The sequence below is a fragment of the Crocodylus siamensis genome, chromosome 12 (assembly GCF_052110815.1).
Source record: "Crocodylus siamensis isolate JL-2025a chromosome 12, ASM5211081v1, whole genome shotgun sequence".
NCBI lineage: Eukaryota > Metazoa > Chordata > Crocodylia > Crocodylidae > Crocodylus > Crocodylus siamensis.
The window spans coordinates 32,021,057-32,046,771 of NC_143406.1; the positions used below are offsets into that span (position 1 = coordinate 32,021,057).

Sequence of the window (25,715 nt, forward strand, 5' to 3'; positions counted from 1 at the left end):
TGTAAATCCAGATGGGATCACTGAAGATGGGGCAAACTTGCAACCGACAAAATCAGCAGCTTTTTAACCACAACTTTAAATCCTTAAGAAAAATCCTATATTAGTAGCACAGGGTGCTTAACGGATGCTATTGCCATGCTTAAAAAAATTGCAGTGAAATTAATGTATATGGTATTTTGATACACTGCAGCAACATTTTAGAAAACAACAAATCACTGTAGCAATGCAGTAGTTCTGGTTACTGTAAGTTCAGAATAACAAAAAAAGTCCTCTCTTGGTTAAGAATTGGCAGCCATGCTGCTGAACATTTCTGCTCAGTTTCCAAGACAACACTGCTGAGAACATTTTTACCTTGTGAATGTATTGCAGAGAAGCTTGTAAAATGCAGATAAACTCTGAAATCAAGATGGCTAGCCTATTTACTGAGCTTTTTTTTTTTGGTGAATCCAGGCTATATTCAAAGTATTTTGTAGCACACCAACACTCATTCTCCTATTAATAGGCAAATCCATGTTGCTGACAAAGGCAGGGTATTATGCAAATAAGAGAACTCTCTCATCAAAGCTTCCAAAACTTAAGTTTTAGGGGTATGAAAAGAATCATACTCCTCATCAATAGAGCTTTTCTGGCAAAAAGCCCTGTGTGGATGGAGTTATACTGACAAAAAATAGGAAGCTATATAATCTATACTGGCAAAAGAACTGTATCTCTACTGCTATAGACAAATCCCCGTGCAGACAAGATCCAAGACAAATAAGCCATTTCCTAGTTTTTGCCAACTGGCATATATTGAAAGAGATCAACAGTTTCAGATGTACAATGATCTTAAAAATCTGGAGAACTAAAATTGAGGTAAAGTCCAGGTTTATAATTTAACCCTATAGTTTACAGCTTTAACCCCTTCTAAAAACAGTAAATCAGACACTGACAAGAAAAATAAGCACAAAATTTCTTTGCAATGAAAGCATTTAATTTGTGGGGCAATTTCACAATATCATTTTCAGGTCAGAGGACACGTCTGAGGTATTGGTGCAGAACTTAACACAACTGGGAACCAATCTTATGTTACAAATCCATAGTTATCCAATACCTATATTATATCCTGAAAAACAGAGTGTATGAATTCATATAAAATTCAAAGTACAGAAATAAAAGGCAATTTAATTTAAATATCTATTAATATTAATAATTTAGTTACATTGTGCAATTTTATTCAGAGTTTATCATTCAAAGCCACATAGTTATAAATGTATGCTCTTCATTTTTATCGTGTGCAATTCTGAGAACAAATTCATCCCAAACTCATTTCAGACTCATATAAACACAAATATATTTTTTCTGTACTACAGTACAAAGTGATAAAATAAATACTGATTTTAATACTAGTACATAGTTAAGATGGTGTAGATGTTAACTATTAATGGACAAAGGCTAAGTGACTGGAAATTCCACTCATCCCTGTGGTAAAAGTAGACTGTGATATGCAGTTGTCATTTGAAAGTGCCATACAGAATATCTGTCTTTTACAACTGACATTCATAAATTAACAAAGAAAAATTAAATTCTTCCTCCACTCTGTACTACATAAAATGCTAAAAGTCAGCTCTCAGATAAGCAAATACCAGTGCTGAATTTATTCAGACTGGCAATTCAAGGCACTCAAGTGCAAAATAAACTAGGATATATTATAGATGATAATGCACAAAACAAAAGCAACACCTGCAAAAACTGTGAATTTGTTCTAAAACTTTACTTTGGAAAAGTTGTAGAATGTGTGATAGAAAAATCTTTGGGTACAATGAAAAGAACTAAACCACCCAATTTATCAAATATTATAATATTATATTTAGATTTTCATCTTTAACAGAAGGTATCAAAGCTGGAACAAAAATGTTTCTGGAGCATAAATCTAAACTAAGAGACAGACCAAGTAAAGTGGCAGTGTACCAATGTACAATGTGCGTCTCAGTTTTAGAATTATGGAACTTATATGGAAGCGACCAACACCACCAGAGTTGTATTGGTTCTGCAGTGTTACCAAGAGGGAAAAACAACAGTTCGCATTTTTGTCAGTAAAATAAGAAAATATTACACAAAATGTACAGTGCGAGCACAAGCTTGGAGAAATGGCTACTGTTTTTATGTAGTTAAGTTTCTGACCATAAATAAGAATGCTGATCACATTTTTATAATGTAAACTGTGACATTAAAAATGTATCTATCTATTCTCCTAAAACTCCATGGAAAAAGCATGGACATTTTAAACATTTTCACCACTACCTATAATTTAGACAAGTCACAACAACAAAAAAATGGTGGTTTAGGCAACCCCGCCCCCCCAAAACAAAACAATCTAATATGCAAAACAGCACATACATTCCACCCATTAGAAACTCAACACATCTTCATTATACAAGACATCATACATCTCTGAAGTCAGTTTTCCTTTTAAGAGAATACTGAGCGTTCAGCATCTGATTCCAGTAGGCCCCAAAACAAAGTTCATTTACTTCATTCTGTACTATTACAGAGTTGGTACAAGCACTGCGGATGGACTAAGATGATACACTAGTCTGTCTTTTGTACATGAAATTTGCCTCCAGCAATGTCAGGAACAGTGAAAGTTGGTAGAACAGCATTAGCTATACAATTGATTACACCAAAAGGTAAAAAAATATGTGTTTAAAACTCTTTACCAAACTACTGTTCAAGACACAGTGTAATCATGGCCTGGGCTGGCCAACCCCATCAATCATTTTTTGGTTTTGCCTTGAGAAATGGCCTCTGCATAGGATAAGTGAATAAAATCATACAGCTGCTTAGCACTGACAGCATTGCCCAGAATTTCTGTGAGTCTGTCCTGTGACAGTGTTGCCAGTTCTGCAATGCTATTAATATTGTTCATTAAGATAGAACAGTTTTTTGCATTAACGCCTGGCATTTTTAAGAGAAAGTCCTGTGGGCCAGGATTATATTTGTCCGATTCTGGAAGAATTTCAGAATCTGCTGTGATGGCCATTGCTGTGGCTGCATCAGGCTGTGGCCGGTTTTGTTTCAACTCCTCAAAGAGCTCAGCTGTAGCATGGGGAGAGGGACACCACAAGATACGTAGTTTTGGGAAATGAAGGGTAAGAAGGGTGAGTTTGGAAGTGACATCATTACTGGAAATCTCTTGCTGCAGAGAGTCTCGCAAAGTGAGAGAGAAAGATTTGCTAGGGTCAAATTCAATCAGAAGAATTGGCCGCTTGTAATAACGTGACATAGAAATGCATTGAGTGTAGAGCCTTCCGTTATTTAAGGAACCAATCAAATCACTGATACTCTTCCGCTCTACGCAGATATCAGGGGTTAGAATGTAATCTCCAACTTCCAAAGTAACGGGTTCAATATCAATGCCACGACGATGAATCAGAGATGGAAGCTCACTGCGAAATTCTCGCATATCCACTATTATAATTTGCTGAATACTCTTCTGTTCCTGTCCACCTAAAGAATAAAATATTTTTAATGAAACACTTTCATATAGCTGATCACCAATTCACCTTATAGATAACTTATGTTTTATTATGCCAATAACTTGAAAGTTCTACTAACCCCATTATAAAATCCTGATTTTTCCAGTGTTTATCATAGTCAAAAGAAAATCAGAAAAAATCCCTTGCAAATCCATCTATAAAATTAATGCTCTAAGGCAGTGGTCTCCAACCTTTTTAAGTAGGAGATCACCTTTGGTATTTAAAAGCAATCCGAGATCTACCATGTACTGCTGCCATCCCCACAGCAGGTAAGTATGTGGAGCAGGAAGGTGGGGTGCAGATTGAGGCATAGGGACAAAACAATTATTTGGGGGCGCACCTCCCCAGCAAATAAGTCTCACCCGGCCAGGGCCCCTCATTTTATCCCTGCTCCTGCTTCTGTGGCACCGTCCCTCACCACAGGGACCTTGATCTAGCCCTCACCCCTTCCATCTCCCCAAGGATTGACCTGCTGGGCTGGGGTGCATGTGTCCATGCACGTGGGCATTCAGCTCCCCACCCCGGCCATGGATCGACTCCAGGAGGCTCTGAGATGTACCAGTGGATTCACTGGTTGGTGACCACTTCTCTAAGGTAACTAATATGACACCAAAGATGCAAATCTTTTTCTTGTTACAACTTTTTATTTTTAAAGCATTTGGAAAGCTTTAAAAAAAATGTTTCCAGAATGGATTGATTTTAACTCTGCATCCCACTTTGAGGTGTCAGTGGCACAGGAAATCCAGACTGTTCCTCTTCTTGTTGCTTCACCCACTAGACAAGTTTTAAAATGCAGCTGTATTGAGAACTGGCCATAATTTAACAAATCAAGCTTTGCATATGAAAGTCAACATTCAACTGGCTGAGAATGACAAAATTAATCCTAGGAACAGATGTTGCATTTGTCCCTGGACAAGTTATACCTGTGTTTGTTCTAGAATCGAAATGTCCCTAGATTGGCATGTACACAATCAGGATTCACTGTGGTTTCTCTACCCTTGAGTCAATTGCGTTTATCCCAGGACAACTGGTCAGACACACTTTACTATGTCCCAGAATAATAGGGGTACACTGATAGAGATTTTTGGGGCCAATACTGATAGGTGATTTTTAAGGAGGCATATTGGCCAATACCAATCTGATTTTTGATACGGCTGCGTGCAGCTGGTAAGTCTGGAACAGGATGGGGGAGGGAAGGGGCATGGGAGGGTAGATTGAAGCCCGTGTGGCGAGGGAGGGAGTGGTGCTGGGGCAGGCACTAATCACCTGGGGCAGAGCAGGGTGTGGGACAGAGCCACACAGCTCTCGTTGCTGCACACACCCTAGGTGGGGGGTGTGCCCCAGATCTGCGCGGGGTGCAGGTAGGGCAGGCTGCAGCTGTGGCCTGGCGCTGGGGCAGTGCTGAGGTGGGGGGGAGCTGCAGCTACCCCAAAAATCACCTTGGCCACCCCATAGCCCCCCTCCCAGTGCTGCTGCCTGCCCTGCACATGCCCTGCCTTGCCCTCCTGGACGAGTGGCAGGAGCAGCAGTGGGAGCTGCCGGATGAGTAGAGAAGCTGCTGAACGAGCTGTGTGCAGTGGCAGGAGCTGTGCCCCCACCCTTTTCCACACTTTGTGGACGATCTGCAGTTCCGTCCTGCACCCTCCTGCCCTGGCTGGGCAGCACTTGCCCCTGGCCCATCCCCAGTCCCACACCTTCCCCAGTCAGACATGATTTCCTGGGATAAAACTGTTAACACTTCTTAACCTGTGAACCTTTTTAGGATTTATCCTGGGACAATGGATGTGGATGTCTAAACGATCATGTTCTGTCCTGTGATAAAAAATGATTCATCCCAGGATGACACAATTTCTGTTTGTAGCCCTTGAGATAAATGTTTAAATATACTGGGAAAGTTTGATTTAAAAAGATTTATACTTAAAGAACATGACAATTTTCTCTTAAAAAGTGAGAGCAATCACTTTTACTTGGAATTAAGATACTCTCATTCACTCCTAACAATCTGCCACTCAAATACAACAATTGGGCCATCAGAAGTATGTACAAGACCAGGATCTTTTCTATAAATAAGATATAAACAAAACATTTCAGGCTCAACTGACTGCTATAGAGGGGAATAGAAAATATACCTGACAGAGAGCTAAATGAGGCAGTGAGATTTATAGGATTAGAAAGAAAAGAGTAAGATAGACAAACCAAGGCATACCATATGCATGCACGTGTCTCTCACCATGAAATGAAAGTGGGAAGAGAAATGGAGAATAAAGACAAACAGATTAGACAGAGGATACAGTGAACAAGAGGGACCTGGAGGAAATAAGAGGCTGGGTAGAGCTGTGAAGACAAGGGCAAAGAGTTTGAATTTCTAAGAAAAGCAAAAAGCCAGATAAGACATTCAAATAAAGGACCAAGACTGTTGGAACAGTAGCAAAAGGATGACTGATTTTTGTTGCCACTTTTGGGATAGAAAACATCCTCTGCCTATTGGTTGCTTTCTATACAGGATTTTGCAATAAATACCTTCTTTTGCAGCCTCTTTTACTGCCTTGTATAAAACTGTAACTATTTATGGACCCCACTTCCAAAAACAAAAAACAAACAACCCCCCCAACCACCGCCACACAAAACCCAAAATACCCACCACCACCACTCATGTATACATTATGACAATGAATTTATGAATTTGTTTCTGAGGTTGAATACTAGGCCTTGATCTGCCATCAATATAACTGCTAGCTGACTAATTCTTCCACGTTTGCTGGGGAGGGTATGACATAGTTTTTAAGCATATTTTTTAGTCAATGTAAGCAGTTTTTTTCCTTTAGTCACGAAAGCCCACCAGTATAATCTTTTTGTGATAAATTCTAATACTCTTTATATTCCGTGCACACTTTGTACGTGAAACCCATTGATGTCAAAAGATAGAGGAGCAAAATGATCGAGGGAACTTAGGCACCTGCGCCTCAATTTTTAGGTTCTTTAGAATAAAACACTGCTTTAAGCTTTCCCTTCTTGAGTCTTCACACAGCAGGCATCATTCACTCTAGCTGTGAGGAGATAGACCAGTCTTCTTACAGAGTCAGTTAATGCAGGTCTTTTGTCAGAGGAGTGGGAGCAAGCTGTAAGACACTGCTCCCTGCTGCCTTTCAAAGCTAAAAGACATACTGCTGCAGTTCTTCAGAAGCCTTACTGTGACTCACAGTCTAATGACCTGTGCCAAAGAGAAGTGTCTTTGTCCCCAGCCAAAGTCTGGACCAAGTGGCTTAGTTTCCAATAATGGCAATGAGAACTACATTCATTTCCACTAACCAAATTTAATCTGGTCCCATGTATTATTAATGTGCAGCCAGGTATCTAAGGCATTATGCCAGGTTCTGCATAAGCATTAAAGTGTGCTTGGCATTTTTTGGATGGACAAGCTCCTGTTCTGAAACAGAGAGCATATGTACGCACGTATTTGTGAAAGGGATAGAGCACAATTTGTTTACACCAACACAATTCTACTTTCTATTTTTATTTACTTGTCAGTTGGTTGCCCTAGGTACATCTTTAACCTCTGCCAATTTCTTTTTGTTTAGTATCCAAGCTTCCTTCCCCTCCTAGTTTATTTAAAAAGACAAAAGCCCATGCCCTGGAGATCACCCTCCAGTCTCCCCAAGTCTTTGTATTAACTCTCTTCTACATCACGGCCTGTGTAACAGAGTTACCAAGTACCTATGGGAAGATAAACTGCCTTTACTCCCTTCACTTCCTTGCCTAAAGATCTCCCAGAGAAATAGAAGTGATAAGACCAATCTTCCTTTGAAGTCAGAAGGAGTTTTATCCTGGCTTTAATGGGAGAAGGACTGATTTTTTTAGCTTGACATTTTAAAGCGATATTGATTAAGTCTTGGAGCCTCCCCTCTCTGCAAGGTAGGCAGGATGTAGATCTCCACTCCGAAGGTCAAAGGGTGGTGTATTTGCCAGACCATACTTTTATGGTAATTCATGGTGCTACCTAACAGGCAAGTTACAATGATTCAGCAACGCTCTCAGAGTCCAAGCACAAGGACTGGAATTTAACCATGAACATACTGTCATTAGGGGCATCTCTACATGTGCTCCAGGTCAGGCAGGCACTTTAATTAAAGCAGCTCCCGAGAGCTGCTCTAATTAAAACACGTGCAGTGTTTCATGTATTCAGCGCCCCACGCTTCAAAATGGCCATGGGGGGTGCTTTAAATAAACCTTGTTTGGCAAGCTTTAGTTAGCGTCCCCACTGTCATTTTGAAATGTGGGAGCGCTGAATAAAAGTGATAGTGAGGCTGCTGAAACGTTTTAATTAGAATGATTAATCAAGTCTGCTTTGACGTGTTCTAATTCTAGGGTGTGCAGGCACCCTAGAATATTACACTTGAGCAGGAAAGATTTCTAAAATGACATTGTACCAGATAATCTGTCAAGTGCTTGTCAGATATTCTACCCTGACATTACGTGAAGCTGCAGAGCAGTGGTTTTCAACCTGTGGTCCACAGACCCTGGGAGTCTACAGACTATGATTAAAGGGTCCAGCAAAAGATAACTATGATCATTCAAAATATGTGAATAATCACACATACAATTCAAAGTGTTCTGCACCTTCATTTGAAATTTTTTAGGGGTCCACAAATGAAAACAGGTTGAAAATCATTGCTGTAGAGCTAGCTCCAGGAACTGCTCACCTGCTTTGCGTGTGTCAGTAGAAACAGTTGCAGAAGCCGCATCTCTGATTAGATCCAAGTTTGTGTCATCTCTGCCTTCTCTTTCTTCAGGAATAACCATGCTAGCCTTCTCTCTGAAAAAAATCAGAAAATGTAACAGTGGAATTATTTCTGTTGTGTTTTTTTATTGATATTCAAGTCTGAGCTCTCCAGGATTCTAGTGTGACAAATACTATAAATTATTTTACATCTGGTGAAACAGTACTAGAAATGCACATAGTTTAGTATTGCTTGAAAACTTTATAAGAATTACAATGATCCAAAGAAAAATCCCAAGTAAATTAAGGCTATTAGTCAGACACTTATTTTTTTTTTTATTAATATTTGTACTGTGAGGAGCCTCAATTTTCTGTGGAACTTCTCTGGGAAAAGGGGACTTAACTGCACATGAAGACCAGCAGCCTAACCTTGTCTTTGTGATACTGGCCCACCACTCTACTATGATTTTATGATGCGTCCCTCCACTGGAACTATATAAAAAGCCCCAGAAGTTGTTTGGCATCATACAAAAGTTGCTATTTTTGTAAGTAAAACATTTAAGATGTCTTCGCACACAAAAGCGCACATAGCTGCAAGCAGCACCCAGAATGAGGTTTAGGCCTTTCAAATTTCTGAAGTTTTAGACAGACACATCCATGTTAGCAATACAACTATGCCACTGTCATTTCACTGATTCTCAAGGGGAGACTTAACACTGAAAAGCCAGCATAATTGAAAACTTTAAAGAAATAAGAAATTCAGGTTCAAGAAGTCAACATAAAAACGTGTGTTATGAAACAAGTGATTTCCTGTAAAGCTAGTAAGACCACTTTTATTACCGAATTAGTTTTTCAAAAGCTTCTTTTTCTTTCCTTAGAGTAGTGAGATAGCGCTGTTCTTCTGTTGAACCTCCATATATAAGGAAATAAACCCTACAGGCAGGGCACAAGAACATTATTTTAGATTGCAAAACACAACAATGTTATCCTGAAAGAAACATGGACATGTCGGTATTTGAGATAACCAGCTTTAAGGCCTTAAATAATAAATATTTGACTAACAAGGACTCCATTAATTACAACTGAAATTAGAATTGTGGAAATTCATTTGCTGAAAAATTCTTTTATCCAAATTTTTCCTTTTGCCAAAAGAAGGATATGCTTATATAAGCACCGGAATGCAACTGAAGCAGATGGCATGGAGTTTTACTCATCATCACTGTTTTTTGAGACAAGCAAGTTCTTTCAGAAAAGGCAAGCAGCAAAATAAAACTGGAGATCATATTTTTCATTGTTCTTATATGCAAGCTTCCCTGAAGAATGTTTATAAAATGAACCAAAAGTGTGGATTACTTTAAAGATAGCACTCTAAAGTGACAGGCTTAGAGAAGGGCAATACCTAAATTTATATATGGATATACTTTCCTTATATAAAGGATCCCCTTTCGCTGGTGTCACATGCATCGCAGCCATCATAACATATACACTTAGGACCTGAACAAGTAAAACATTACATCACTTTATAAAAGCTGGGGGAGGGGATTTGCCACTGTTCTGCTGAACCCACTAACAGTTTCATCCGTCTACTCTTCAGTAAATGGAAGCTAAACCCCAATAGTTCCCACCTGATTTATTTAGAGATTAAATCATTATGGTGTAGGAACAGACCAAGTCAAAATGGATCAACTGATGGGTACACACAAACAGTAGTTACAAGTGCAGTTAAAGCAGTATAATTGTTAGTCTGTTCATACTTGGAGAAATACTAATAGTTTTATATCAGGTCAATGCATTAAGTACATAAAATCTACATGGAGATATTTCTATTAACTGTCCCTGCACCATGTTCAAAATACATGGAACTGTTTTCTTGGTATGTTTGTAATGCCTACCCAAAAAGAACTTTTATAATGTCTTAACACCCTGTTTCAACACTGAGTTTCTCAATTAATGAACAGTATGATCAGGCTCAGGAAAAGGAAGAAGCATACTGTAAAATTTCACTTCATGACCACAAACACTTTCGTTGGACCAAGCAAACACAGCAAACTTGCAATTAGTGTTCAGCCAGCAGGACACATTTTAAACACAAGTATGCCTCTTGGCCCAGGTTGGGCAGGGGGTAGGGGCTCAAGCATGATGGAACATGTAATTGCTGGTGCTGATACATCTCTGTTGTAAAGAGGATTAAATACTTGCTGGAAAAATAAATACACATTTTTAAAGTAGAATCAATTACAGGGTACATGCTTGTGGCTTTTGAAACCAAAGAATATAACTGAATAGGAATTACAAGATAAACACAGATTCATTGAATGGATATTCTGGGTTAATTATCAAATGGCTGTAACACTGGCATTTTTTAAAGCAAAATTACAGCAACTACATTCTCAGATATCAACTCAACTTGCCTCAAGGGCTTTCCAGGCCTGCTTGCCTTATAGACTTCCAGCTGCCGAACAAAAGTTAGTTCTGCATCATATAATATAACGTATCGTGGTTCCACTTCATGCAATACCCGAGTGAGAGCATAAGGGTCACTACAACCCTGCAGTGGATGAATAATAGTCAAGGGGGTTCTAAAGATACCATAGTAAGTATCTGAAGGCAAGTTCACATGGAAATCTTCAGGTTTGGTTTCCTCCATGTTGCTTTCTTGGCTACTGCTGAAGTCTTTATAATCCTCTGCCTCGTCTCCTATGTTCTCCTCATCTGTTTTTTCTGTTGTTTGGATTAAAATCAAGTCTCTTTCTTTATTGTTTTTGTTTTGTTTTGAAGTAGCTTCTATTCTGGCTTTTTTGGCCCGAGGCCCTTTGTCCAATTTGGCATTTCCTTTGGACTTGACAGCTTTTCTATCCTTACTCCACACATCTCCAGTTTTCTCATCCTTCCCAAAGGTTTTGTTATACAGTCTCATTAAAAAAGCCTCTGCTCCATCAATAATGTACTCCCGGAGTTGTGCACAAGTTCGGTCGTCATTGGCACAAATAAGCACTTGTCCTACAGTCAAAAAAAATATTTTAAATCTCTTACACTGCACTTTATTCACATACAAGAAGTCTCTTGAGCAAAGATCTAAATTGTTTGTAAATGATCTCCAGAGCATGCCTGCCAAATGCCTTCACACTTGTTAGTAGCAGTTGCTCTGGATTTTTGTGGACCATCTAACTTGCATGATTTTTGTCATGAACATAACAAGGCTCCAACTGCAGGTCAGGCTAAGTTCCTTATTCTTAAATGGCCAGAATCAGTGCAGGTTCTTTGAACCATCTGACATAAGACTGATGCAGACACAGAATGATATAAAAAGTACACGCTAGTTGAACCTGTTCTAATTTTCACCCTTTTAACTATCTAAGTTAGTCAGCCTAGAAATACCTCAAACAAATAAATTTTACACCCTCAAATTTGAGGACCCTGGCCACACTATCTTTTTGCAGATTGATATGACTATTTGCAACAGACTTCACTAATTTGATGAGAGCGTACATCTGTCTGATATATGTTCTATCCACTGACATTAGTATTTAAATAAACAGTTACAAATTATTACTGAGGACTGAACAAAGAGCCAGCCTGTGTGCCTGCCCAGGATATCATAATTTACAAAGATTTGGGTGGATTTATAAAACATCCATATGACTTGGTACCTAATGCTCCTTGGTGAATTTAGCCCTTTTGAAATTCTTACCTGTTTCAAAGGCAGGCATGGTCCCACTTGTGAAGCTGAGAATTCCAAATTGAAGATATACCCACATTTACAGGTTATTTGTTTACACTGACTTCAATAGCTAACAACTTTTACTTAGTTCTTCTTATTTGTTATTGTTATCCATAAATATTACCAAAGTATTAGACTAAACATAAGACATTTACACCCCCCTCCACACACAAAAGCTAGTTATGTTTCCCCCTTAAAAGTTACTCAGAGGCAAGAACCTATCAAGCCTCTGGTAATCTACAACATTTGACACTATCTTACCTGGTCCACCAAGACTTTCACTGTTCTTGTTCTCATTTTCAATCTCTTTCAATACTTCTCTTAAAGCCTCCCATTTTGGGTTACTTTCTAGAACCAATTCCTTTTTTAGTTCTGAAATACAGTAGAACAGGTTTAACGTTGAAGGCTTTACAGTCAAGAGATCCCTAAAAGCTTTAAATTAATGAGTTAGATACTGATGATAACTGTTGCAAAGGCAGTTTTCAATGTTCCACATATGCAACTTGTTATGCTGATGGGGTTGGGGACTGCTATTTTATAAACATATTTATAAATGAGGACAAAAGCTTTTGTGAAGCAAAAGTTAAACAGAGTAAAATAGGGATGCTTTAATTCCAAAACTCTTAAAGGGAAAAAACCCCCATATTTATGAGTGACTGAATAACAAGCCAATACAAACACCCTTTGTGGTTCAAGAACAGTCCCCATGGAACAGGGGCAGGCAAAGTCCAGCCTGTTGGCCAGATCAGCCTGTGGCAGACTCCATTTTCTAGTAACCCTTGCCTCCATCGCTGTGGCCGGTTTCCATGGAGACCCTAACAGCTGTGGGGCTGTGACATGGTGGGGCCAGGGCTTCCATGGAGACTGGACCCAGCAGCATTGGCAGGGCATGTGGCTTTGCAGGGAGCTGTTCTGGGACAAGGATGTTGCAGTGGTGACAGCATGGTCTGGAGCTGGGGCAGAACTGTGATCTGCTGCCTGCATGCCCCAGGCAGGGGTGTGCAGGCAGTGGATTGTGGCTCTGCCCTGGCTCCAGACCATGCTGTCACCACCACAAGATCCCAGCCCCAACCTTGGAGCAGCTCCCTGCCCAGCCACATGCTCTGCCAGTGCTGCTGGGGCCAGTCTCCATGGAAACCCTGGCCTGGTGCTGTTACAGCCCTGCCATTGCTGGGGTCTCCATGGAAACTGGCCAATGTGACACACGCAGGGGCTACTGGGAAATGGGAGTCTGGCCACTGGCTGGATCTGCCATTTTGCTGACCCCTGCTATAGAAGCTCTTCCAGGGACTTGCAAGGTCCTGAAGTATGTTACTTCATCTCCTTGTACCTCACTGTCTTATCTATTCTAAATTCGTTGAAGCTAGGACTCTCTCAATGTGCACTTACAAAGCACCTAGAACAATAGGTTCTGAATCTAAGTAGTGGATCCTTAATGATACTGTAATGCCGGTAACAAATTACAAAATGCTAGAATTAACAGTTTAAAAATGAGAAATTCTCATACCGCTTTTATCTCTCTTCATACTGATATTTTCAGATACTTCAACCTTCTTACTCGCTTTGTCACTGGGAACGTGATAAACTCTGGCTCGAGCATTTACAAACATTGACGTACTAGAGTCAAGAAACAACCATCCTAAAGGTGAAGAGAAACCACAATATTAGTCAATTAAACATTTGGAACATGTGTGCTTCAACTTCAAATAAAAGCACAAAATCTCTCATCTGAAATAGCTGTGTTACCTGCTTGTTATATAATCACTGTCTTGGTAAGAGAGAAAAATGCAAATTTGTGATGTGATTTATTTCATGCTGTTAAGTAACAGAAGTTTAGGGGGAGGGTGAAAGCATTAACTGTCAATAAGACCCACGTCCTTATGGTTGGGTATTTAAACCTAATTAGAAGCCTCAGTATAGGTTGGAGGATTTAATTAAAAAGTATCAAGATTTCACTGTTTTTGTGCATTTTCTGACGTGTTAGTCACCTCATACCTGAATTCTGACCAAAAGCCTTTTCAGTTGCTTTCAACGACTCTAGAAGATTAAGGAAGGTGACACAATCATACTGAGTTAGATATTGCAGCAAAGTACGTAATATCTTCAAATCCTGAACCAAAGATTTGGTCTTCGCTCCAAGCTGGTGCCAAAGAGGATCTAAATAGTGACGGATTGTCTAGAAACAAATAAGAAAGTTAAGAATCTTGTATACATGCTATAGCAATCTACACAGGTCTGCAGCAACTCTTTTTCATTCCAGCATTGAGGGCTTGATTCAATGTACACTAAATCTTTCCACTGACCTCTGCAGGCATTGTATCAGGCCTACAGTAGATTTAGATTGGCTTTTAAACCTGTATTGTAAAAATTTTGTATGTTAGAGTTACTTTGGTGAAAGAGACTCAAATAAAAACCGTAATATTATATTTATGTCAGTACCTTGGAAAACTAAAAAATATATGCTCTGACATAAGTAAACAATTTACAAATATTTGCTTCCTCTATTGTTTAAACACAGATTTTCTTTTCCCTAAATAAAATACAGCTGCTGAAATACAGAAAACATAAAAACTTATTTTCCTTGACCTGGCTTGACACTTACTAATTAGTAAAGAAAAAGAAACTTATCATAATATCATTCATTTCTAAAGATGAACGCACTGGAGATGAGAGATTTAAATATTATAGAAACAAACATTCTCTAAAACATTCCACAAGGCTTCATGTTAAAATACAAGAAGAGATAAGCTTAAAGTAACTTTGGCATAAAATGACTGCCTAAGCTTATGGTTTTACTTTGCAAAAGTAAACTGGTCAAGCAAGTTTCAGGTCTGCTACCAATGGCAATATAAACATGGCTAACGACAAACAGTATTTGGATAAGATACAGATGCACCAAGCCATAGTCTGCCCCCCCTGCATTTGAAGAGCTCCTAGTAGGAAGAATACAGGTTGTGAACATGTCATCATGACATAGTAATGCATTGGCTTCACAAATCAAAATTTTCCATTAGACACAGCCAACTAAAAAAAGACATTCAGTACACCAGACTAAACAGCCAAGCAATTAAGAATTTATGCAACTATGAAAGTATTAAAAATTGCCCCATAACTTATATTGCCAGAATAGCTAGGAGGTTTCATCTCAGACCAACATTTCTTTGTGCTTGGTACTGTACAAACATGCAACAAAAAAACCCTCTACCCCAAGGTGCTCTCAGTGAAATCTGGTAATGCCAACTGCACACAAATAGCACTATGGATAACTACGATTCTCTACTTGCATATGTTATGAACTTGTCACGAGAAATTTTAAGTGGCTTCCAGTTAGTTTCTGAAATACTGTATTACCATAGAAAATGTTAGCAAAAATTATCTTTGTTATAATACAGCAAAACACAAGATACCTTGTCAAAAGGTTTTCCAATAGCGTTTTCCAAAGACAAGTCTTCCACCTCAAGAGCTGGATTATAGCGTTTGAGTTCTTTCAGACACACATTCAGGATGTCCAGTATAGAAGTCTGGATGGCACGCATGGCAGAAGTCATAGATACATGCATTTCCACTACTTCAGGTTTATGCTTCTCTAAAAACGAGTTCACTGCTATGTGAAACCTAGAGAGAGAGCAGCTTATGAAGAGGAGTTTTTTGGGTGGTATGCTTGGTGCTATAGTTATTCACTAGGTTCACATATTCAGCCCAGCCATCAACATTAAAACCAGGTAACCACTATACCACCAGCACTATCTGTACCAATATGTGAAGGGGAGATAATGTTGGAATAGATCATGGCATGGAGAATAAGGGCTCCAGGTACATGTCTCCTTATAAACCTTAAGGTGCATTTTCCTTTCTAGCAGAACCTTCATCCTGTGGAGGAGATTCCAGGGGTTTGAGACAAGAGAATAACACTCTGTAACATCACTGTTTACCCGTTTCTTCCCTAGTTAACCTCACTTCTGTTTCCTTTTACTGATTAAATGAAAGCTGAAGATACTATTTACAGTAGCAGGTGACAGGACAAAGGAGAAAGTGAGTGGCTTGTATGGTGGACTGATAAAAAAACTATTTTAAGTACAGATGGATTTTCAGTGCAACTACGATAGTCTCTGTTTTCACTGTTCAGTAGATATGTCACTTGGCCTAATACAGGAGGTCTTGGCTCTACACCTGGCTTTGCTAACTTCACAGAAGTCTCAAACCTTGTGCCTCAATTACCAGTCAGTTGTGAATTCTTTAAACGTAATACACATATTTAAAGGAAGATACTAATTTTGATCTTGTATCTAAATGATAACGGCAGAGTCTATGGAAAATTACCACAAGCCAAACAACTGCAAGAATAACAAAAATATCATGTACTAAGTAACAAGGGGCTTACCTGGGCCATAAGTAAAGTTTCCGTACAAAAAGATTTCTCATCACTCTTTCCACTTGGCAAAAGCCAGTATTAAAAGCAATGGCATTGTCTGTGAAAGCTTTAATGAAACCCTGCTTGTTCTTCTGGCGATAGAGTCGCAAGATAAATGCTTCTTGACATGACTCAATGATTCTATGTGCTTTGTACACCAAAATGCCTGGCAGAATGAGAGGTTTACAAGTTACACAAAAGGAAAAAATAATATTACAGTATTGTGAACATTTTCTCCACAAGCATGCTTTATTCTTAACATGTTTTGATAATTAAAAAAGAAGAATCCAAATCATCTTCCTCTAAGTACAAAATCCTGCAAGACCAATTCAAATAATTCCTTTTCTTCACCATGAAACTCCCAAATAACATAGCTCTGTGACTGAGGTATCTTCAGCCAAAAACACTAGTGTAACCATGCAAGCCAGGCAGGCTTAATTTGGATTCTCAGTGCTACACTAGACATTCCTAGAACTTATCTTAAAACAAAATTTGTAGTGCTGACAAAGGAGCACTGCTGAAAGCCAATTTGAGTATGTTAGTACTACAATTTAAATATTTTAAAGGCTACAAAATTTGAATTAGTTCAACCACAAAACATCTTAACTTGTAAGCTGATAATCAGCCAAATAACTATACCTATTATATTTTGTTCAGTTTTCTTGTGTTCAAAGAACCTCTGTAACATTGTTTTTCAAGTTTTTTTCTGATTTCATACATGCACGATTTTAGCAGCAGAAGGGACAATTATGCAGGAAATCTGATTAGATGACTGTAATACAGGCTACAATATTTAATCAAGGCTTTGCCCTTGACAAAAAAGATGCAATGTTACAAAATCCTAGTGAAAACAAAGAAAGTTGGTTGAAGTAAACCCCAAAGGTTGAATTCACTCAGCTAAGATTTGCTAAAATTAAAGCCTGCCTTGCTTACAATAGGATTCCAACATGTGACTTAATATATTATAAAGCTTTCTTTCAAGTGAAGACAAAGTCCACAGAATATGTGAATCAGACACAACATCTGACTGAACTGCAGTGTCTTTCAGAAACTGACTTAAGGCCTGCGTAAGTGTCAGAACCTACAAAAGCAGTTCTAAAAAGTGAATTATTTTATTTAAAACTATAAACTATTTTTAGCTTCAACTGGTTTAGCTCAACTAAATACCCTGCCTCAACTTCAGTTACACAATTGCGGTTCCTCTGAGATTTGGAAATTTGGCAGCAGGGAAGCAGTGGCTCCAATAATTATCACTACTTTAGGACTTGGATAAGTTGGCTGTACACTGCAAATAAGAGCTCATGGTCAGTGGGTTATCTACCATGAACTTTGAGTTCTTTTCCAAGTCACTGCCTTTCAAAAGCTGCCCCCCTTATCTTATGTGACCTATGTTTTGGTTCCTGAATGTATGTCTTAATATTAGACCACATTAAAATACCTGTTAGAGTGAACTCATCCTACTATGTGATCCTATGGCCAATTATTTACCACTCCAGCAATTTGTGTTACCTGAAATGTTTATGTTTTTCCATATAACTGATAATGGTTTCAAAAGCATTAAGCCAAGAACCTGTGGGACCCGCTAGAAATGCCCCATTGGATAATGGTTCTTGGATAATAAAAAAGGATTTATCCATAATAGTAGTATACTGTCTGTCATGTTTGAGGAATATTAGATTAAAAAAAAAGAGCCTCACTTACCTAGTTTTTTTTCTGAATTTGTTTAATTACTCAATATATCAAATAACATTTATGTTTAATTTATACATACAGCAAGAAATAAAAATATGGCTATTGTTATACTGACATCTAGTGGCAACAGCAAAAGTATTGAAAATATTGGTAATTACAATTACCAATGTGACTACTCACAAAAAATTAACTCCCAAATATGTATCTGAAATATTATAAATAAAGTCCTTGCTTTACTTTCTTAAATTCTTACCAGTGATAAGACTTGAAGGAATTCTGTCAGTCAGGAAATCCACCACAAGTATTCGACTTGTTGCAAAGAGGACACCACCTTGGGTATAAACTTCATACCGACTATTGGTCGCAATTTCATTGGTGATGCGCTGGGGAAGATGAGAAACTCCATCTGACCTCAGCTGATCAATAAAATATTCCTAAACCAAACAATGAGATTAGAACACAATACATCAGCAGAGTAACTGATTAAATGAATGGAAAAATAATAGTCATCTACGTGCTTGTCTATTGTTTTTTTGGGAGCAGTCACAAAAACATATCTACAAAATTGCAGCCATTAGGCACTAACTTCTAGGCAAGATGCAACACATCTTGTCTAGTTAGGTATTATGATTAAAACACTCAGGCTCATCTAACTGACTTCAGAGTCTAACTCTGATTTGCAAAAGCAACTTAAGCAAATTGAATTTCAGTAAGTATCAAGAACCTAAGGAATTTAGAAAATATTTCCCTGTAATTTCTTTACTAACTCTGGAACAAAAGCCTAAGGTAATTTTAACACTTGGTTGATTAATAGGACCGATGTTAACCAGTAGGTTAGTAAGTCCATCCATCCATAAGCCAAACAAGCTCCATCTAAAAAGATGGTTGGGTTTTTTGTTCCCTGCTGCTCCAGCTTCCCCAGCTGTTCCAGAACCTTACTGTTACAATGGTTAGGAACTTTTATTTTCATCCCCAATTTATTTGTGGCTAGTTTATATCCATTTATTTTGTGAATGTTGTGCTTCAGCTTTAAAAGCTCTGCTTTGCTGGTGTTTACCTGCCAAGGTATACAGGCAGCAATTATACACTTCATCTTTGTTTTGCTGAACTAAACCATGTCTCTACTGTAAAATAAGTTTTTATTCCCCTGACCATCCAGTAGCGCCCCCCCCCGCCCATGCCTGCAAATGAGATCTTACCACAGCTACATACAAGGGCATTACATCTCTAGTTATGCTTAAAATACCTGGACTGGTACACCCTTGAATTGCATTGGTTCTGATTTTAATTTACAGCCGCACTACATTGGAGGCAGTGGTTCAGTAAACTTCCTCCATTTCCCTCACTTCTTACACAGCCTTTGTATTTGGTTACAATAAAATAGAGACAAGAAAAGCAAATTTTTATACATAATGGATGCGGATACAAAAGAGGCAGTTCCTTACCAATATGAAGTAATAGGGATGGGCAAGCTATTCAACAATCATAGAATCACAGAAAATTAGGGTTGAAAAGGACCTCAGGAGGTCATCTAGTCCAACCCCCTGCTCAAAGCAGGACCATCCCCAACCCATCCCAGCCAAGGCTTTGTCTAGCTGGGTCTTCAAAACCTCTAAGGACGGAGATTCCACAACTTTTCTGGGTAACCTGTTCCAGTGTTTTACTACCCTCCTAGGTTTTTTCCTAATATCTAACCTAAACTGCTTTTGTCACAATTTGAGACCATTGTTCCTTGTTCTTCACCTGCCACCAAGAACAGTCTAACGCAGAGGTGGGCAAACTATGGCCCATAGGCCCAGATCTCGCACATGGCAGGTGCCCACCAATTGATTGGATCTGGCCTGTGGCTGCCCCCCATGACACACTGTATGGGGCCAAGCCCTGTCTGGGGCAGCCAGTGCGGTGCTCCTGCCTCCCAGACTCGGTTCAGGCCAGCATAGAGTTTCTGGTGGGACTGCTCCTGGTGCAGCTGCAGCTGCCTGGGTTGCTGGCTCAGCTCCCTTTGCTGCCAATGTTGGCTCCTCCTCCTGCTCCTGACCCTGCTGTGCTGCTCTGGGTGGGGAGGAAGCTTCAGCCGGGCAGACCCTGCGCCCGCGCGCGAGGCTTGGGCTCCAGCTCCAGGCTGCCTTTCACTCACTTTGCCCGCTAGCGCAAGTGGCCGAGTGGATGGAAGGCAGCCAGGAGCTGGAGCAGGAGCTGCCTGGCTGAAGCTTCCCTTCGATCCAGAAAACCACAGCAGGAGGAGTCACCACTGGAGGTGAAGGGATCTGAGCTGGAAACTGTGTGCACTGGCTGGGGCTGGACTGGTGGGTGTGAGCTGGAGTGCAGCGTGGGCTGCCCCAGCTGGGAGACAGTCAGGACTTGGTCCCATGTCCCACTGTGGTGGCAGCTATGGACCGCACTGCCCAAGTGAGCTCTGTTGCACGCATCCCCTTGCTTTCTCCCTCCCCTCACCTGCAGCCAACTCTCAGGACCTAGCACCCAAGCAGTCCCTCCTCCATACACTCTACGCCCCTCCCCCACCCCCAAACAGGGCAGGGGTGTTCAGGTAGTGGATTGTGGCTTTGCTCCAAGGACCTGGCCCTGCGCTGTCACTGCCCCGCAACCCCACCCCGTGATCCCTTTCCTGCCCATCCCAGGTCCAAACACCATTCCTTGCCGAGCTGCAGCCCCAAACTACACACAGGGGTCTAGCGAGTTGTTGCTGTAGCAGGAGAGGTGCTGACTTGGCCTGTGACAACTCGGTAAGGGTTGGCAGAATCTGGAATGGGCTTCCAAGGGAGGTGGTGCTCTCCCTTACCTTGGGGGTCTTTAAAGGGGAGGCAAGACATGCATCTGGCTGGGATCGTCTGACCCCAGCACTCTTTCTTGCCCAGGGCATGGGGTCGGACTCGATCTGCCAAGGTCCCTTCCGACCCAAATATCTACGAAACTCATCAAATCTCCCTGTGGCCCATCGGCCCAAATAATTGCCCACCTCTGGTCTAGCTTCATTCTTTTTAGTATTAAGTCCCCTCTCAGCCTTCTACTCTCCAGGCTAAATAAGCCCAGCTCCCTCAGCTTCTCCTCAAGTCATGTGCCCTTGGACCCTGGTTTTTTTGTCAAAATGCTCAGCTTCAGTTACAACAGGAAATCTACAGTCTAAAAAAAGAGGGACCTGATGGACTGTCTTGCACTCAAACACTTGCCTAACTTCATCCCAAGCATGCAGTGGGGATGAAGTTTCCAAATGCAGGGAGACTAAAGAAATGTTCTGTTTACAAAAAGAAATGCTTAAGGGGCAATATACAGGTTTACAAAATACTAAAGGGAAAAGAGAAAGTAAATACGGATTGATTATTTACTCTCTCTCAATACAAGAAGTAGGGGGTCGCAAAATGAAACTAGTCGGCCGTAGGTTTACAACTAACAAAAGGAAGTTCTTTTTCACACAGTGTGTAATTAATTTAAAGCGTGGAATTCACTGCCATTGAGTGTGGTGGAAGGTGACAGTTTAGCCGGATTCAAAAATGGGTTGGACAAATTCTGCAAGAAAAGGGGGATCAGCAGTTATCAAGTATGGGAGTCAGGAATAAAGCTTCCGAACACAACTTCCTACACCTTAAAATGTTGAAAGGTGCAAGTGAAAGAGGAACAGTGGTAACAGATCCTGCTCATGCCCAGTTCACTCTCCCTTTCAGCACCCACCCTCTGCTACTGCAGACACAGGGCCTTGCGACATGCCACTCCAGACCACGGGCCAAAGCCCACCAAGTAGAGACAGAACCCTCCCGTCACAAGAGGGACCACGAAGGGCCCATCCCTAAGCCCTCAGGACAACAAAGAGACAAAATAGGGATGGCAGCAAGGGTCAGAGGTTCAAAACAAGGGCACCGAACGGGGACAAGGAGCAGAACACGCTGTACAGGCCACCTCTGCCCTCCAGCGACTCACAGAGGCCAGTGAGCACTGCTCAGTGACACTGCCCAGAGACGTGCCGTGCTGCGTGACGGGCTCAGAGAGCCATAACATAGTGAACTATTAGGCTCCCTCAGCCAGGGAGACGACTGCAAAGGCAACAGCTGGTCACTTGCCTCAACTACAAACATCACAGGGGGGGAAGAGAAAGTCAGGGGCTTAGGAGGAGTGCACCGACGGAGGCCTGGCTCCCTGCACTCCTGACACAGGAGACTGAGGAAGACGGACCCATGGTCTGACCCAAGGAGCGGCAGCTCTCCTGCTGTCCTGAACACCGCCCACTCCCCCAGCTACAAAGGCTCCAGCCGGACCCCGCGCCCTAGCTGGCACCAGCGGGAAGCGACAGGCGCCCGCTCCGCCCCGGAACGAGCCTCTCTTCCCTGAGGGGCGAGTGGGGCCGAGGGGCCCGCCCGGGGCTTGCTCTGCCCCGCGCCCGGCCGCGGACGCATCCGGAGGCCCCGCAGAGCCTGTAGCGCCCGCGTCCCCGGCCCCGCACTTGCCTCCTCGGCCGGGCTTGTGTTGAGCACCAGCACCAGGCTGGTGGGCTCGCAGTACAGGCGGAGGAAGCGCAGCAGCAGGCGGTCGATGCCCAGCCCGCGCGCGCACACCACCAGCCCGTCCTGGTGGAAGAGGTCTAGGAAGACCTGGTTCTCGTGCTCCAGTGCCGCCGCCATGGCCGCCCCCGCGCATGCGCCTAGCCGCCCTCGCCGCCGCCTTCCCTGCAGCCCCGCGGGGTCCCCGCCCGGTTGGGGGACCCCCCCATGTAGGGCCGCCCGCCTCCAGGACTGCCCGGGGGTCTCCAGAAGTAGCAGTCACTCTCCAGGAGATGCCGAGAGTCACCCGGGAGAGACGTGTTGGGACAGTCGTTAAAATAAGCATTCAATGTTGGGTCTGATTTATGTAGCGGGCCAGTGGGTTTTTAATATGTAATAGTCACGTGCATTTTCCTTCCTGAGGTAAAGCCATTCGTGTCGTTACGTCGCGTGAGGAAACCTCCCCGAAAAGGGACCCCCGACGGCTCGAGCTTCCCCCTTGGGGACGGGACACCAGGAGCACCGTCTGCCCGGGCGCTGCCGGGTTCCTCGGCCGTCGTGTTCCTCTGAGAGGAGTTTTGCTGTTTTAAAAAAAAAAAAAAAAATTTCCTTTGAGAAGGGACCTCTGAGCAAGCCCGATACACAGTGCTGGGCTCGGGCTCCTCAAACATGGCAGCCAAGACCCCTTCCAAGGAGGAGAAGGGGCCTTCAGGTATTAAGAGATGCTGCAAAGAGCAGGGCTCTTTGTCCAGGGGGCGCAGGGTGAGAAGTGCTGGCTTAAAGCCACAGGGGAGACCAAGGTTCAATAGTAGGAAGAGCTTTCCAGCTAGGCAGATCTTAGAAAATTAGGGTTGGAAGAAACCTCAGGACATCATCCAGCTTAACCCCCCTGCTCAGAGCAGGACCAGCCCCAACTAGATCATCCCAGCCAAGGCTTTGTCTAGCTGGGTTGTAAAAACCTCCAAGGATGGAGATTGTGCCACCTCTCTGGGTATCTGTTCCAGTGCTTTACTACCTCTTAGTGAGCAGGTTTTTCCTAATGTCTAACCTAAACTTCCCTTGCTGCAACTTGAGACCACTGCTCCTTCTGTCATCTGCCACCACTGAGAACAGTCCAGCTCCATCCTCTTTTGAACCCTCCTTCAGGCAGTTGAAGCCTGCTGTTAAATCCCCCCTCAGTCTTCCCTTCTTCTGACTAAAGAAGCTCAGTTCCCTCAATCTGTTTTCAGATGGTTAAGTGCTGCAGCAAATTACCTAGGGAGACTGTGAAATCGCTGTCATAGGAAGTTTTTATGTGCACTTCCTGGGACAGGAGTGAGATGGTGTGGTCTAATGGTGAGCTGGGTTTTCCTTTATGCAGTGGTGGGGTCCATGGCCATCTCCATACCAGGAAGGAGGCTCTGGCCAGAAAAAACACAGGCAAGGATGGGGCTGTTTTCCTTATTCCTCTGTTCACATTTCCAGGCACAGTTTCACTGGTTGGGGCCCACAGGTTCATTTGACTCATTCAGAGGGCAGAGGGCACATTCAGGGGGCAGAGAGGGCTGGTACACTCTGCTGGTATCCCCTTCTGGACCCTTGTTTTGAAATTGTAACTCTCACTCCTGTTCCTGTTTCCTTTTTTATTTGTCCCAGACATTTCTTGTATTCTCAGTGGCCTCCCTTGCACGTTCACTGAATGCAACAAATAGGCCTGCCTTGAGCTGGGAGGCTGGACTACTGACCTGAGGTTCCTTCCAGCCACGTTTTTCTGTAATTTTGTTTTTCTGAGCTAGTGTAATAGAACATCACTTTCTAACCTGGTGATGTGAGGAGGTCTCCTTGTTCCAGGGAGTGCTTAATATGAAATACATAAAGGCTTTTTACATTGGCACAAAACTGCCTGCAGCAAGGACCAAAATAATCACATTGCTCACTATAAATTTGTAAGAGTCAACACCATGTAGTGTATAGTAGAAGGGAATGAGACTCCTTGGGGCCCTTTCACATTTTACCCCATGAGGGAATGAATTAAAGCAAACCAGTCCTTAAGAAAAATAAAGAACATTTAACACAGTTTAGAGCCAGGTTAGTCACAGACTCAGGTGGGCATTGGTTACAGTTAGGTCTGGCTTTTACATTTCACTTTGTATTGATAGGGGTACAAATATATATATTTTTAATTATTGACATTCTGTTTTTATCCCAGGATATGGGGACTGGGTCTGTAGCACCTTAATCTAACTCTGGCCTCAGCCTTTTATTCAGAGAGAAAAAACTTCTGCACAGTCTGTTAAAGCCAAAAGGATACTCTTCAGAGTTTTCTTCAGAGGTGAGTGAGGAGGAAGGAGACTTCTTAGAACAACCTTAAAACCTAAGATGATGAGAGAGACAAGGAGAAACAACAAATTTCCCCACAGTCTCATTCAATAGTATAACTTTCTAGACTTTCCTCAGATCTCTCATAAGTGGAGATGAAGCCTCTCCAGAGTTGTCCAAGTTTAACAAGGTGGGATGGGGAAACTGTTAAGTAGAGTGGTATCCATAACTCCTTTGTTAGGAGAGGGACTATAACAGGGACTCCCATTACTTTAAGAGGAAATTGCAGCAGGCTGAGCTGGCTCCATGGGGCTTGGCAGCTAGGTTAACTATTAGTGAACTAGCTGCCAGAAAGCAAGCAGGTTATTAACGACACAGATAGCAGCTACTTCTGGGAGAAGTGACTATCCTAGGAAATAGAAGCAGAGCAGTTAGCTGAATCTAGACAGTGTAAAAACAAAGGGCTGCAAGCAACTGAGCTTAAGTTACTGTAGGGAAGGGAAACTGGTCACCAGACCCAAAATAGAAACCCTTGTGGGCAGCTGGAGAGCTACTTGACAGGAAGGGGAAGGGTTTAGGAGGCACATAGGGCCAGTGCCTGAGACCAGGCTGTCAGTATGGTCCAGCAGGCAGAAGAGCTCCTGAGCAAGATGGTTGCCAGAGAGGGACTTACTCTGGAGCTGCAAGTAAAGTACTTATGGCTTGCAGAAAACCTTGTGTGGGGATAGTTTTAGTTATAGGCAGAGGGCTTGTATTTTTGTTTACATTTTATACTGGTGAACCAGGTGTGGCTATAAGGGGTGAATGAGGAGGCTGCAGGTGGGCCTGAGGTACACATTGGTTTTGAGCCCTGCTAGGGGTGAGGACACAA

General features: G+C 41.9%; 1 protein-coding gene across 1 annotated transcript; it reads right to left on the reverse strand.

The window, feature by feature from the left end:
* Positions 1-1,408: 1,408 nt before the first annotated feature.
* Positions 1,409-22,873, reverse strand: ERCC4 (ERCC excision repair 4, endonuclease catalytic subunit). The gene is made up of 11 exons (XM_090024266.1): positions 22,514-22,873; positions 18,310-18,490; positions 16,335-16,530; positions 15,361-15,568; positions 13,949-14,129; positions 13,461-13,592; positions 12,215-12,325; positions 10,644-11,232; positions 9,073-9,165; positions 8,216-8,328; positions 1,409-3,486 (listed from the first exon to the last, which is right to left on the reverse strand). The coding sequence occupies exons 1-11, from the start codon at positions 22,685-22,687 to the stop codon at positions 2,753-2,755; spliced, it is 2,712 nt and encodes a 903-aa protein (XP_089880392.1). The 5' UTR covers positions 22,688-22,873; the 3' UTR covers positions 1,409-2,752.
* Positions 22,874-25,715: the final 2,842 nt, after the last annotated feature.

Coding starts and splice junctions, on each gene's coding strand:
- ERCC4 (XM_090024266.1), bottom strand. CDS start 22,687: ATGGCGGCGGCACTGGAGCACGAGAACCAGGTCTTCCTAGACCTCTTC. Junction 18,491..22,513: donor ACACAAGCCCGGCCGAGGAG/GCAAGTGCGGGG, acceptor TGTTTGGTTTAG/GAATATTTTATTGATCAGCT. Junction 8,329..9,072: donor GCTTTTGAAAAACTAATTCG/GTAATAAAAGTG, acceptor GATTTTTTTCAG/AGAGAAGGCTAGCATGGTTA.